This window comes from Mus musculus, chromosome 6 (assembly GCF_000001635.26).
Source record: "Mus musculus strain C57BL/6J chromosome 6, GRCm38.p6 C57BL/6J".
In the NCBI taxonomy this organism is placed as follows: domain Eukaryota; kingdom Metazoa; phylum Chordata; class Mammalia; order Rodentia; family Muridae; genus Mus; species Mus musculus.
The window spans coordinates 128225607-128238026 of NC_000072.6; the positions used below are offsets into that span (position 1 = coordinate 128225607).

The 12420-nt window shown below is 49.3% G+C and overlaps 1 protein-coding gene across 2 annotated transcripts in view; it reads right to left on the bottom strand.

Moving 5' to 3' along the window:
- Positions 1–1536: 1536 nt before the first annotated feature.
- Positions 1537–12420, bottom strand: part of Tead4 (TEA domain family member 4) — a 73671-nt gene continuing 62787 nt past the window's right edge. For both annotated transcript variants that reach the window (NM_001080979.1, NM_011567.2), the window contains 3 exon segments: positions 4986–5126; positions 2962–3114; positions 1537–2873 (listed from right to left, as the gene is read on the bottom strand). In NM_001080979.1, coding sequence (NP_001074448.2) covers positions 2760–2873; positions 2962–3114; positions 4986–5126 — 408 coding nt within the window. In that variant the 3' untranslated portion in view covers positions 1537–2759.

Below are 12420 nucleotides of genomic sequence, written 5' to 3' on the forward strand. Positions count from 1 at the left end.
TGAGAGCATTCCAAAGTGCACATCCACACAGGGAACACAGGGGCCACAGGACTGAGCTGCCTGCCTTCCTACCTGGCCTGTTCGCTGGCAGTATGTCCAACCTCTGTCAGTCAGCACACCCCTGGGGCACACCCATCCCCTCCCTGTCTCCAGGCCTCTCCATTCTCCCTCGGAATGTTCCTTCCGATCCACTTGTCTTCTCTACAGTGGTCAGTGCAGAGGTCAGACCTCAACAGCCTCCCTTAAAGTGAAGCTGACCTTGGGTACACACACACACACACACACACACACACACACACACACACACACACACACCCAGCACTTCCCACTACCTACAAGTCTCCTTAACTGGTTTCCAGTCACTGCCCTCCCCTCAGTCCAAAGTAAACTCCTAGCCACCCTGTCTATTCTGATCATGGACGCATTCCCAGAGTCTGCCACACCTCAGAAGTCAAACAACCACTCACAAAACAAATGAAAAAAATACAACCAACAACCTAAGCAACTTCCCAAAGCTCTCTGGGCCTTGTTTTTTCAGTCTTTAAAATAGGAAAGCAGGGCACAGTGAGGAACACCTGTAGTCCCAGGAAGCTGAGGCAGGAGGATCACTGGAATCAATAGCCCAGGCAAGAGAGGAAGATCTCACCTAAAAAAGACAAATGGTTTCAGCACAGTACCAGCTTGGCAGGATAAGTGAGGTTCCCTAAGTCAAGTGCCATGTTAACTTGAATGGAGAGGCAGTAAGACAGTCTTATATGGTGACTTTCCATTAGGCCACTGAGGTCAGTTAACACAGGAAAAACTTAGGACCCACACTGGGACCGAACATCTGAACGGACCTGCTTCCAATAGGAAAAGGTTATACCCTTCATGTTCCAAAAAGGCTGACTACATACATCGAAGTCTGAAATGTCTGAGGCTGGGGCTTGCAGGAGCTCTGCTCCTGGGCGGCATAAGCAGGGGAGGAGGCCAGGGCTAGGATGTTGGGGGGTGGGGGGGAGGGAAGGGCTGCAAACATAGGCCTGCACGTGGACTGGTGAATCCTGGTCACAAGGTCAGGGATGCAGTAGTCTTTCTGGGACCCTGGCCCTGTTTGATAGCAGGACCTTTACATAGTGCAGTAGGAAGGGAGGAGGCCTGGGTCTAGCCACCATCCTAACACGGTAGGGAGCAGCATATGGGTTAAATTGCTCTGAGTTAAGGAGAAGGAATTTGGGGCTACAGAAAGACTGGGCGGCTTGTCCGTCTTCCTCATCTGAGATGCAGCCAACCTCCTTCCATATGCCTATTTGCATACTTCTGGCATAGTCACTTAGCCTGTGTCAAACCTTGGCCCCAACACCAAAAACCACAGAAATAACATCAATAAATATTAGCCACCTTCCTCTCATAACCTGTTCCCTCAAGGACTACCTCTTCCCTGAGACCCTCGGATTCCTCCTCTCTGTGACAGGCAGTTACTGTAGGGACCACCCCACCCTAGTGCATATAGCTCTCCAGCCAGGGTTCTTAGCTGGAGTTGAAGTTCTCACGGTTAGTACCAATGCATATTTATTGAACATGTGGATGTGCTCAGCACTGTGTGAGGCACTGTCCATACACGAGGTAGGTGAATGTTATACCCATTTTACAGATGGGGAAACTGAGGCACCACAACATTTTTTTTTTAAAGGTTGCACACCAAAGTCAGGCTAGACTGACTCCAGAGCCCTTGTCCCTCACCTCTGTAGCATCACCACAATGCTGCCCTGCCCATTTCTGCATCCTCACAGATGCATCCCTGAGTCCTGGATACACACAAACATGCCCAGGTTGTATCTTTCTTCCTGAGGCTCCAGACTATTAGAACTGGCTCCAACTGGGGAAAGCAGACACCAGAAAGCCTTGAGAGGGCAGCAGAGAGACAGATCCAGGCCCTCCAGAGTGAGAGAAGCAATGGGGCTGAGGATTAGATTATTTAACTGGCACCGCAAGACCCGGGTACTTTACAGACACCCTCCCTCGTCAGTGCTGAGCAGAGAAGAAAAGAGACTAATAGAGAAGCCGAGGAGCCTGTGGAGGCCAGGCAGCTGGAAATGCTGGCCCTGAGGCAGGACGCCCTACCTCCAAGCCTTGCTTCAGTTTGGAGACCCTGCCCCCTGCAGGGCCACTGCAGAAAGAACAAAGCCACCCGAGTAGCTCTTACCCAGTCTCCCTCCAACAACTATGTTGCAGCCACACCTAAACCCAGCCCTGTTTGCAGGGATGGAGCCTTCTGCAGTAGCCATTCTCAGGCACCGATGGCAGGACAGACAGACAGTGTACATAAAGTCACCCACAGCATCTCTGGGTGTGTGACCTACGTGCAATCTGTCCTCAGGCCACTAGGGTGACCAGCAGCAGGAGTGTGAGGTTCCAGCAGCTGAGAAGGGTCTTGAGCTTTGGTGTCTTGGTGATATGCCTGGCTGAGTCCACCGGGGTTCTGGTTCCTTGGCTGTCCTGGAGTACTTTGGGCCATTGCTTCCAGCTTGCTTCCTGATGCCCCCTTCTCCCCTGCCCTTCTGGGCTCACACAGGCCAAACTAGCTCCTCTGAAAATACTTGACACCTTGGGTTTATTGGGGGTTGAGCACTGCAAGATCAGGCAGTTTGCTCCTGGTAAGAAGAGACCTGGCAACTCTGCTTGGCTCTCTTGGCACTTCCAGGGGACTGTCCCTGAAGGTCCCCTCCCAGGTCCCCATGTCCTGGACTTGTCCCCCCTACCATTGCTCTCCAAGTCTCTCATTCTTTCACAAGTCGGTAGATGTGGTGCTGAGCCCCATGCTCGCTGGCTGAAACTTCGAAGACATATGCAATACACAGCAAGGTCTCCTGTGTGTCTCGGTTGGTGACCACCTGCAGGCGAGAAGGTGGTGAGGGTCAAAGCCCTGGATACGGAAGCTGCCGTCGGCACCACCCGCTGGGCATCTGCCCCACATCATACCTGCAGGATGGTGAAGTTCTCCAGCACACTGTTCATCATGTACTTCTCGGGTAAGTGTTTCAGCTTGTGGATAAAGTTGATCATGTACTCACAGAGAGGGGACCGGTGGATGCGGTACAAATAGTGGCCATTCTCATAGCGGGCATACTCCGTCTGTAGAACCCCAGGGACAACAGAGGCTTAGAATCCCTTCCCCTCCAGCCCAAGCCCAAGTCGGCAGGGATGTCCCAGGTAGGGTCATCCTCTCAGGTTCATGGGCATGAATGAAGCCAGGCCTCTCCGCCTCTCCCTTTTGTCACTGACCAGACAGGCAGACACTTCCGGGAGACCTGGAAGTAGCCGAAGTAGCAGCAAGGAGATAGGGCAAGTGAGCAGGCGTTGTTGCACATGAGGCTGAGGTGGGGGGAGAATAGCAGCGCCTTCAAGATGGAACTGCCACGTGCATGAACCTTGGTAGTGGATACTGTTGGCCTAGGAGCTAGAGGGATGGCATGTGGGATGATGACTGGCTAGAGCCACGGGCATCTCAATACCTCGATACGTTTAACAAAAGTAAATAGCTAGAGGAGCTTTGTAAAAACTGCCTTTGCCGAGGCAGGACAGATAGATGCTTAGCCACAGTGAGCCCGGGCATCCATCTTTAGCAGCAAACAAACAAAACACGACACACTTGCAAACACCCAGTGCTACAACTGGACTACGCTCCCAAGATGGAGAGCAGTGACATGAGTGAGCATCGGTGGTGCTAACACGTACGTATCGAAAGCTTCCTGGCCATTCTAGGATTGGGATTGCAAAGCAGCGGTCCCTTTTCATGGTACCTAGCTGTTTGACATGAGGTGGCTGTCACCCCCAGGTGGAGAACAGCATCAATTCAGTTCCCCATGGGCCAAGAGGTGACCAGACTAACACCATGCACAGTGTTAGTCATTGCACAGACAGGGTCATAGACTTTAGGGCCACAGGTATGCTGGGATGGAGGCTTTGGTGCCATTTTGTCACTACACAATAGGATGGGAATGTCACTGCAATTGGAACCAGTGGATGATAAAGACAAACTGATACTTCCTTAGAGATGGGGGTGGGGTATTAACACAACCCCAAACATCCAACAGGAAGTGGGGGTGGGGGAGGTGTGCAGAGATCAACACAGGGCCTCTAAGCTTGTGCTCACCACCAGGCTGCCTGCCCTGAAGAGAAGCAGGAAATTCTGCCCCAAGTGTAAGGTCTCTGGGGCACTCCACAATTGAAAAGTGAGCTCTGTGCTTCTGGGTAGGAGCATCTAAAGACTATCTCAAGGAAGGAGGAGTGGAGGGGAGGAGGGGAGGAAGGGAGGGGGGAGGGAGGGAGGGAGGGAGGGAGGGAGGGAGGGAGGGAGGGAGGGAGGGAGAGAAGGAGGGAGGGAGGGAAGGATGAAGGAAAGGAATGAGGAAGGGAGAGGGAGGGAGAGAGAAGGAGGAAAGGAAGGAGGGAGAGAGGGGGAGAAGGAGGAATCAGGGATTGATTGAGGGTATTCTCAGTGGTAGGGTACTTGCCTAGCACACCCAGATTCTTACAGAAACCCCAACAACTGGAGCAAAGGGACTCCACAAGTTTCCAGCACTCAAGGAGTAAACAGCAAACCCTGAACACCCACCTCCCCTGCCTCTGCCTCTAGAGAGCTGTGTACCTGGGAAAGGCCTCTCTCCTAGCCCCGCACTCAGCTGTCAGAGACACAGATGGATTAGGGAGAAATCCTTGGGCTAGCCTGTGCTTTGGCCCTGCTCTAGATGTGGGATGCTTCCAAGGAAGGCTTGAAAGGAATCCCAGCCAGAAGACTCAGCCAGGGCTCTGAGGTGCAGGACAGGCAATTAAATCAGTAACTTACCAGATGCCTCATGCCCAACCCAAAATATGCACTTCCTTAAGGGCAGTGAAAGGGGCATGGCGTCCACCTCTGCCCAGGGGCCCCCTTAGCAATCCTGGCCCCAAGAGAAGGCACACAGCCCACCCTTTTGCCCTACACCCACCAGGGAGGCTCCTACCTCAACTTTCTCCACCACTTGCTTGCCAAATGAGCAGACCTTCGTAGAGCAGGTGATAATCATGTTCTCCGGGCTCTCGTACTGGCTGGAGACCCCATAGAAGGCGCTGCCCTCGTCATCGATGTTGGTATTGAGGTCTGCCTGCCGGAGACAGGGGGAGATGGGGTTGTTTGCAGGTGTGTCCTTAGGGTTCCTAGTGCCCAGTGCACGTCTTGGACCAGAGAACAGGACTTTAAAAGAATGGGGCAGGGACAGCAGAGTAGCCTGGGGCAGAAAGACTGAGTTCTAGATCATCCTGAGATATATACAAGACTCTGTCTGTCTGTCTGTCTGTCTGTCTGTCTACACATGCCTTGACTTTAAGAACGTACACATTTTTACCTTGAAGTGGCCAATATGGGGATGTGGAATTTTTACAGGAGTTACGTGTGTTTAGCATAGTATTCTTGGTACATTGTGGCTTCAGAAGGGCCAATGTTAAAACTGCTTCCATGGCTAAGCAAAGAAAATCGCCTGCCTATTCGTTTTGTGCTGGTAAGGAACAAAAGGCATAATTGGAGTGTGGTGTCTGTGGGTACTTTAAGGTTTGGGGCACCTGTTAGGCTGTGGTACAAACATCCAGTGGATGGACACACATTGACATCCTGTGTCTTCACATGCACACCCTTTACCAGTGGTCCCTAGGCAGAGCTGTAACCCAGTCTGCTCTAAGGGAAGAAACAGTTCATGGTCCATTATTTGTAAGGTTACGTGCTACTTGCTTTCATTATTTTTGCTACATAGTTTACTTGTATTTAAATGTTTTAGGCAATCTAAGAACAAATGCAAAAGTCGAGACGCAGCAGAAATGAACTGCTGTAAACAAACTGTAAACAAAGCACAGCTGTAAACAAAATCCCAAGGATTTAGCTTTTTTTTTCTTTTTTTTTCTTTTTTAGCCTTTTCTTTTTAGCTTTTGTGATTTTTTTCTTTTTTGATACTTGCTTGACATGTATGTGTTGTTAAAAAAAAACAAAAAACAAAAACAAACACATGGAAATAACTTGAGATGAGGCCTAGCTTTGTTTTGATGTCATGAAATTTTCGTGAACAATCCAAACACAACTGTTAAGAGCACATGAATTAAAGTTTGTGTAAGTGGAATAAAAGTTTCATGAATGAGCTTTTCAACAAAAGTGTGTGTGTGTGGGGGGGTAAGGGGCAGGACTTGGGTACAACTCAGAGAGAACCTTTGTCCTGGAAGGACCAGAAAGAAAGAAGAAAAAGAAAGAAAAAATTGGTACAGGGCAGTCATAGGAAAGCCTCTGCTACCCACACATCCTGGCTCGGTGCCAATCTTTCTGGTTTGTTCCCCAAAACAACAAGAAATAAGTTCATAGCTGCCCACATGGAGCGCATGAATTAATTCTTGGTTGCCTATTGTATTAGTTACTTTAGGACTGCTGTGACTATCACAGACAGCCTAAGAGAGGAGGGGGTTATCTCGCCATCTCAGACCCTCACAGCAGGGAAGCATGGCAGATGATTCCATCTGGTGCTAAAACATGAGACGGTGGCTGTTCACATGGCATGGGGCAGGAAGCTGAGGCCACAAGCCCAAACCAGGAGTGGGTATAAACTTCCAAATAGAGCCACAAGCTGAGGACTGAGCATTCCAAATGCCAATCTGTGGGAGCCACAGATTCAAAACACGTGCCTGGCCCAGAAAGGCTCATGTCCGTCTCTTACTACAACCACATGGTAGTCAGAAGTGTCCAGAGTATAGTCTCTTCTGAGGTAGTCTGAGCTATGAACCCTGCAAAATCAAAAAGGAAGCCACATAGAGCTATAGACCTTACACCATCAGAAGGGAAACCACACAGTTCCCACTCAGCATAGAGCCAAAGAGACATCCCCATGTCGACGAGAAAGCAAGGGAGAGCAGCAAGAAGGAACTCGGTGCTGGAAAGTCAGTGCATCACAGAACTTGCTGCGCTTACAGAGAACCTGAGCTCAGCGCCCAGCACCCACAGTGGGCAGCTCAGCGCCCAGCACCCACAGTGGGCAGCTCATGCCCTCTTCTGCTCTCCTCTGACCTCCATGAGCCCCCAACCCGCAGCACATGTGCTCACATATCCACAGAGACATATCCATAAAATCTTCAAAAAAGAAAAAGGTAGCGACTTAGCAAAGCAAACATGAAATTCTACAGCTCCATACCTAATGTCCAGGGCTTAAGATGATATATCTGAGGTGCAAGAGCTCGGGCATCCCAGCACCCATGGCTCTGCCATTTGCAGCTACGGCCTCTCCCAGGAGCTGGCTCCCCTGGGTACCTGCGGCTTTCTTCGGTAGACACCCCACATCCCCAGCAGTTTCAATGTCCTTAGGCTTCTACTGGAAGTTAGTCTTCCCTCACATGTCAGAGAAGCCAGCCCTTACAGGCACTGTGTGGCCCCACAGGCTTCTTTCTCAAACCTGGTGTTAACCCATGACCCTGCAACTTCTGCCTTTAGCAAACACATAGATAATGAACGGCAAGTTCTGCAGCTAACAAGAGATAAATGGGTCCCCACAGACCACGGCACTTGTCCTCTGGGCACCCATGTGGCTGAACTTGGTAAACGTTTCCAGAAGGACGCCCCTTCGGCTCTTTAGTTTTGGGGGGGAGGGTTTCTTTTGCTTCATGGTGGGCTTTTTAAGAAAAAAATTGCTTGTTAATTTTATGTGTATGAGCACAGCCACGCCAGAGGAAGCATGTAGAAGCCAAAGGACAACTTTGGGGTAGCAGTTCTCTTCTTCCTCCATGTGAATCAATAGACTTGGAGGCAGGGGTGTATACCAAGCCATCTCACTGACATTCTTTATTTTAATTAAGAAGTTCTTTTAAACATGTGTGTGTGTGTGTGTGTGTGTGTGTAGTGTGTGTGTGTAGTGTGTGTGTGTATGTATGTGTGTGTATAGTGAATATGTGTGAGTGTGTGTGTGTGTGTGTGTGTGTAGTGTGTGTGTGTATGTGTGTGTATAGTGAATATGTGTGTGAGTGTGTGTGTGTGTGTGTGTGTGTAGTGTGTGTGTGTATGTGTGTGTATAGTGAATATGTGTGTGTGTGTGTGTGTGTGTGTGTAGTGTGTGTGTGTATGTGTGTGTATAGTGAATATGTGTGTGAGTGTGTGTGTGTGTGTGTGTGTGTGTGTGTGTGTGTGTGTGTGTGTGTGTAAAAACATGTATTTGCCTGGCTGGGTTGGCTTGATTCTGTTTGGCATGAGGATTTCTAACCCCACCCATTTTTCTACAAATGACATACAGAAGACCAATTCTTTGTTTTGTTCTTGTTTTTTCAAGACAAGGTCTTGCTATGTAGGTCTGGCTGCCCTGGAATTCACCACGTAGACCAGCCTGCCTCCTAAGTGCCAAGATTAAAGGTGTGTACTACAGCTGCCCATCAACACCAATTCTCTTTCCTTCCTTCATTTTACCCTAAGCAATACAGTCATGAAAACAGTGATTCGGGGTTGTTTGTTTTTTTGTTTGAGATGGAGTTTCTCTGTGTACCCCTGGCTGTCCTGGATTTTGCTCTGTAGACGAGGGCCTCTCGAGCACTGGGATTAAAGGCGTGTACCAGTACTGCCCAGAAGGATGACTCTTATGTGAGACTTCTTCACCTACCACACAACACCGAGGGAACTGCCACATGGACCAGAGTGCAGGCTGTGCACTGCCAATCCTGAGGCAGGTTCTGAGACCTACTATTCTTGTGCAGAACCCAGGAAGGTCTGGGTAGGAGTTGGGCGCACGTGACAAGCAGTCTTACACCACTAGGTGACACTCAAGTACAAGTTTTTCTCCTTTGGCACCTCCTTTCTACAGCAAAATCTTTGTGTACGCTGACAAGGGAGTGTTGATTATGCTGTAATTAAGGTAGTGTGGGAGAAATATTATACACACACAAAGAGAGGCACATGCACACTGCTAAGAAGGGCTAGCCTTCACCACTATGGATGAACGAAACTTGCTGAAGGAGGAAAGCAATTATGGAACAGTACGAAGAGATATTTTTTGGAATGTCTCTGCACTATGTATGGTTTAAGTGGAGCCATTCATTAGAAGGAAGAAAACGCAAACAATCACTGCAGCATCCGAGCTGATGTTTAGCCTCTGAAACAAACAGTCCCCTCTACTGAACACTCTCTATCCCCAGGATGGCTTCAGACTCCCCACTCCGTGTCCATCATAATCCAGTGGGAAAGGGCAGCTGCAGGGCGTGGAGCAAGGCAGGGAGAGCAACCCATGAGTCCTGGAGGAAGTGGGTCAGCCATGGCTCAAGTTCTTCTGGTGACAAATGAGGTGAGCAGGGACCTGAACCCAGGCTCTCCCCCACGTTCTCAAAGTCATATGAGCAACCCAGGAGACCTAGTATGCCAGACTGGCCTGAAAACGTTGAGAGACTTAGTTTATGCTGTGACTAGAACAGGGCAGAAATGCTGACCACTCATCAACAAGAAAACAAAACACTGTCATGACTCCCAGTGGTCTGAAAAGTTACTGAGGCCAGAGATATGGTAACAATACTCAGATGACAGACATGTGCTCACAGGACTCTGACCAATGCTACCCTCATTAACCACACCAGTCCCTCATGGTGTCTTTGCTTGAACCAAGAACTTGCTGTGTAGTCCAGGCTGACCTCAACCCTCATTCCTTTGACTTCATCCTCCTGAGTAGTAGGATTACAGGTATCCACCTAATTTCTTATCTTTTGATGATACTTGTGGGCTCATGATGATGTATGTGGACTCATGTGTGTGTGTGTGATGTTGTACTGTGGGCATGTGTAAGTCAGAGGACAATTGCATGAGTCAATTTTCTCTTTCAAGTATGTGTGTTCTAGGAGTTGAACTCAAGTTATCAGGCTTAAAGGCAAGCACCTTTCCTCACTTAGCCATATCGCTGACCCTTGTGATATCTTTAACATCAATTTACTTTCCTTTTCCTTTTTCTTTTTGGTTTTGAGACAGGGCTTCTCTGTATAGTCCTGGCTGTCCTGACTCACTCTCTAAACCAGACTGGCCTTGAACTCAGAGATCCATCTGCCTCTGCCTCTGCCTCTGCCTCTGCCTCTGCCTCTGCCTCTGCCTCTGCCTCTGCCTCTGCCTCTGCCTCTGCCTCTGCCTCTGCCTCTGCCTCTGCCTCTGCCTCTGCCTCTGCCTCTGCCTCTGCTGGGATTAAAAAGTGTGCTACCACCACCTAGTGACATAAACTCTCTTTTATTTGTAATTTTACCCTCAGCAATACAACCATGAAAACAAGGACTCTGCTTGTTGTTGCTGTTTTATTTGGTTTGTTAAGATATGTCAGTAGATGTAGCACTTATAAGACATCCCCAAATACCATGCTGGGAACACCCAATACCAAAGAGCCTCTCCAGCCACACACAAAGACAGCCTGCCCCTATCTCTGCACCTCATGCTCATGTGACTTGTCCAGGGGAAGGTCCATGGGGGCAAGAGTCCTGTACTCTACAAATCTTACTCAGTGGCCACACACCAGGCCTTTCAATAAAGGTTGGCATGTAGCTCTGGGCGGTGCTGTGACAGATGTAAGACACCTCAGTATAATACATATATATTACACACACACACATATGTACATATATCTATATATCTATATATGTATGTATATTGCACATAAATATATGTATGTGCATATATATACATATATATGTATATGTATGAGTGTGTATATGTGTGTGTGTATGTATATATGGTGTATAGGGGTATAGGGGTATATACTTTACCCCTGAGTCCTAGACCTCGACTTGAGACCTGCAAACACTTCAGTCACCTCCCACCCTAGGATCCTTTCAAAACACCAGTGCTTCTGGGGACTATGGGGCAAGAAAAGGCTACGGAATATTTGTGTATTATGAAAGAATTTGTAACAGAGAACAAAGTAGGATCCGTGAGATAGGGAGGGGCCAGTGTCACGCTGATCTTCGAGGTGGTGGCTAATGCCAGAGGACCCCTTTCAAGGTGCCTCGGCTTGTCCTTGGGTTCCGGGATCCATCCCACTTTACCACCAGCTCACCCTGCAGCTGTAGCCCAGGACAGCTGTTCCTCTCGGTGGCCAGCCTTCGGAACACACTACCCCCTCCATGCACCCTATTCATAGCTGTTCCGTGAGGGTGGGCAGCTCCAGGACTGGGCCTGCAACAGGTGTGAGGGATCGGGTGACTGACAGATGAGCAGACAGCCTTGATTGTCATGTGTCTGGGAGGAATGTCGGGCCCAGAAGGGAGCTGTGGAACGGATGATGGAAAGGCCCAGGGAATTGTCCTGGCTCCACCCAGTGTGCCAAATGGCACGCCTTCCCCTGACAAGGACAGGCAGCCCCTGGTAATTTTCAACTGGTTATGGAGCACGGGGTTTCCACTTTCCAGCTCTCTCTGACCTCCGCTCACCTTCCCTTAAGGAGGCAGCACTCAGGTTGAGGATAAGATCTCATCTGAGCTCCCAGATTGAAGGCCATGAGAATAACAGCTAACCTTTAAGAAGGAGAAACAGAGGCACAGAAGCCAAGACTTACTCTTAAGATGCAGCTCTCTAGAGGAGTGACTGGGGCTGGAGAGATGGCTCAGTGGTTAAGAGCACTGACTGCTCCTCCAGAGGTCCTGAGTTCAATTCCCAGCAACCACATGGTGGCTCACAACCATCTGTAATAATCATCTGTAATGAGATCTGATGCCCTCTTCTGGTGTCTCTGAAGAGAGCAACAGTGTACTCATATACATGGGATAAATAAATAAATCTAAGAAAGAAAGGAAGAAAAGGGAAAAGGGAGGGAGGAAAGAGTTTAAAGAAAAGAAAAAGAAAGAAAGGAGGAAGAGTGACTTAATCTCACAGGAACCGCTAAGCCCAAAAGCCAGCTGCCTGCAACAGGGTGAGGGCTCTCATAGCCACCATGTGCTGCGCTGGCCCAGGTCCAAGACTTGCTATGGAGTTTGTGCTGCCAGAAGGCAATGGCCTTGTGGGTTTTTAATACAGCCCTATCCAAGCATGTCTGTGGGACCTGCCCAGTCAAACTTCTGGCATCTGAGCTGTCCCAGCACCCACTTCTTCTGTCAGTTCCCTCCCCCCTATCCCCTAAGGGAAGGCAAAAGAGGAAATGGGCCTAACAAGGTAACAGAGGGAGGCTCTAACTCACTTCCACCTGGAAGACTTTGCCAACGTTTCCTGGGAAGAAGGTTAAGATCTAGAAAATCAAATGGCCCCATTGCTCCCCTGCATGATCTCAGTGAAGTCTGACCTCGTCTCTGTTACCAACAACATCCCTTGGCATCCCTTGGAGTCTTTCAAACAATCCACAGCTTCCTCCCAGGACCAGGGTGAGCACCAAAGCTGTGTCTGGGGGGCATTGCCTGACCTTGGAGCCTTACTGGTGAGGTCTGCTGTCTGGC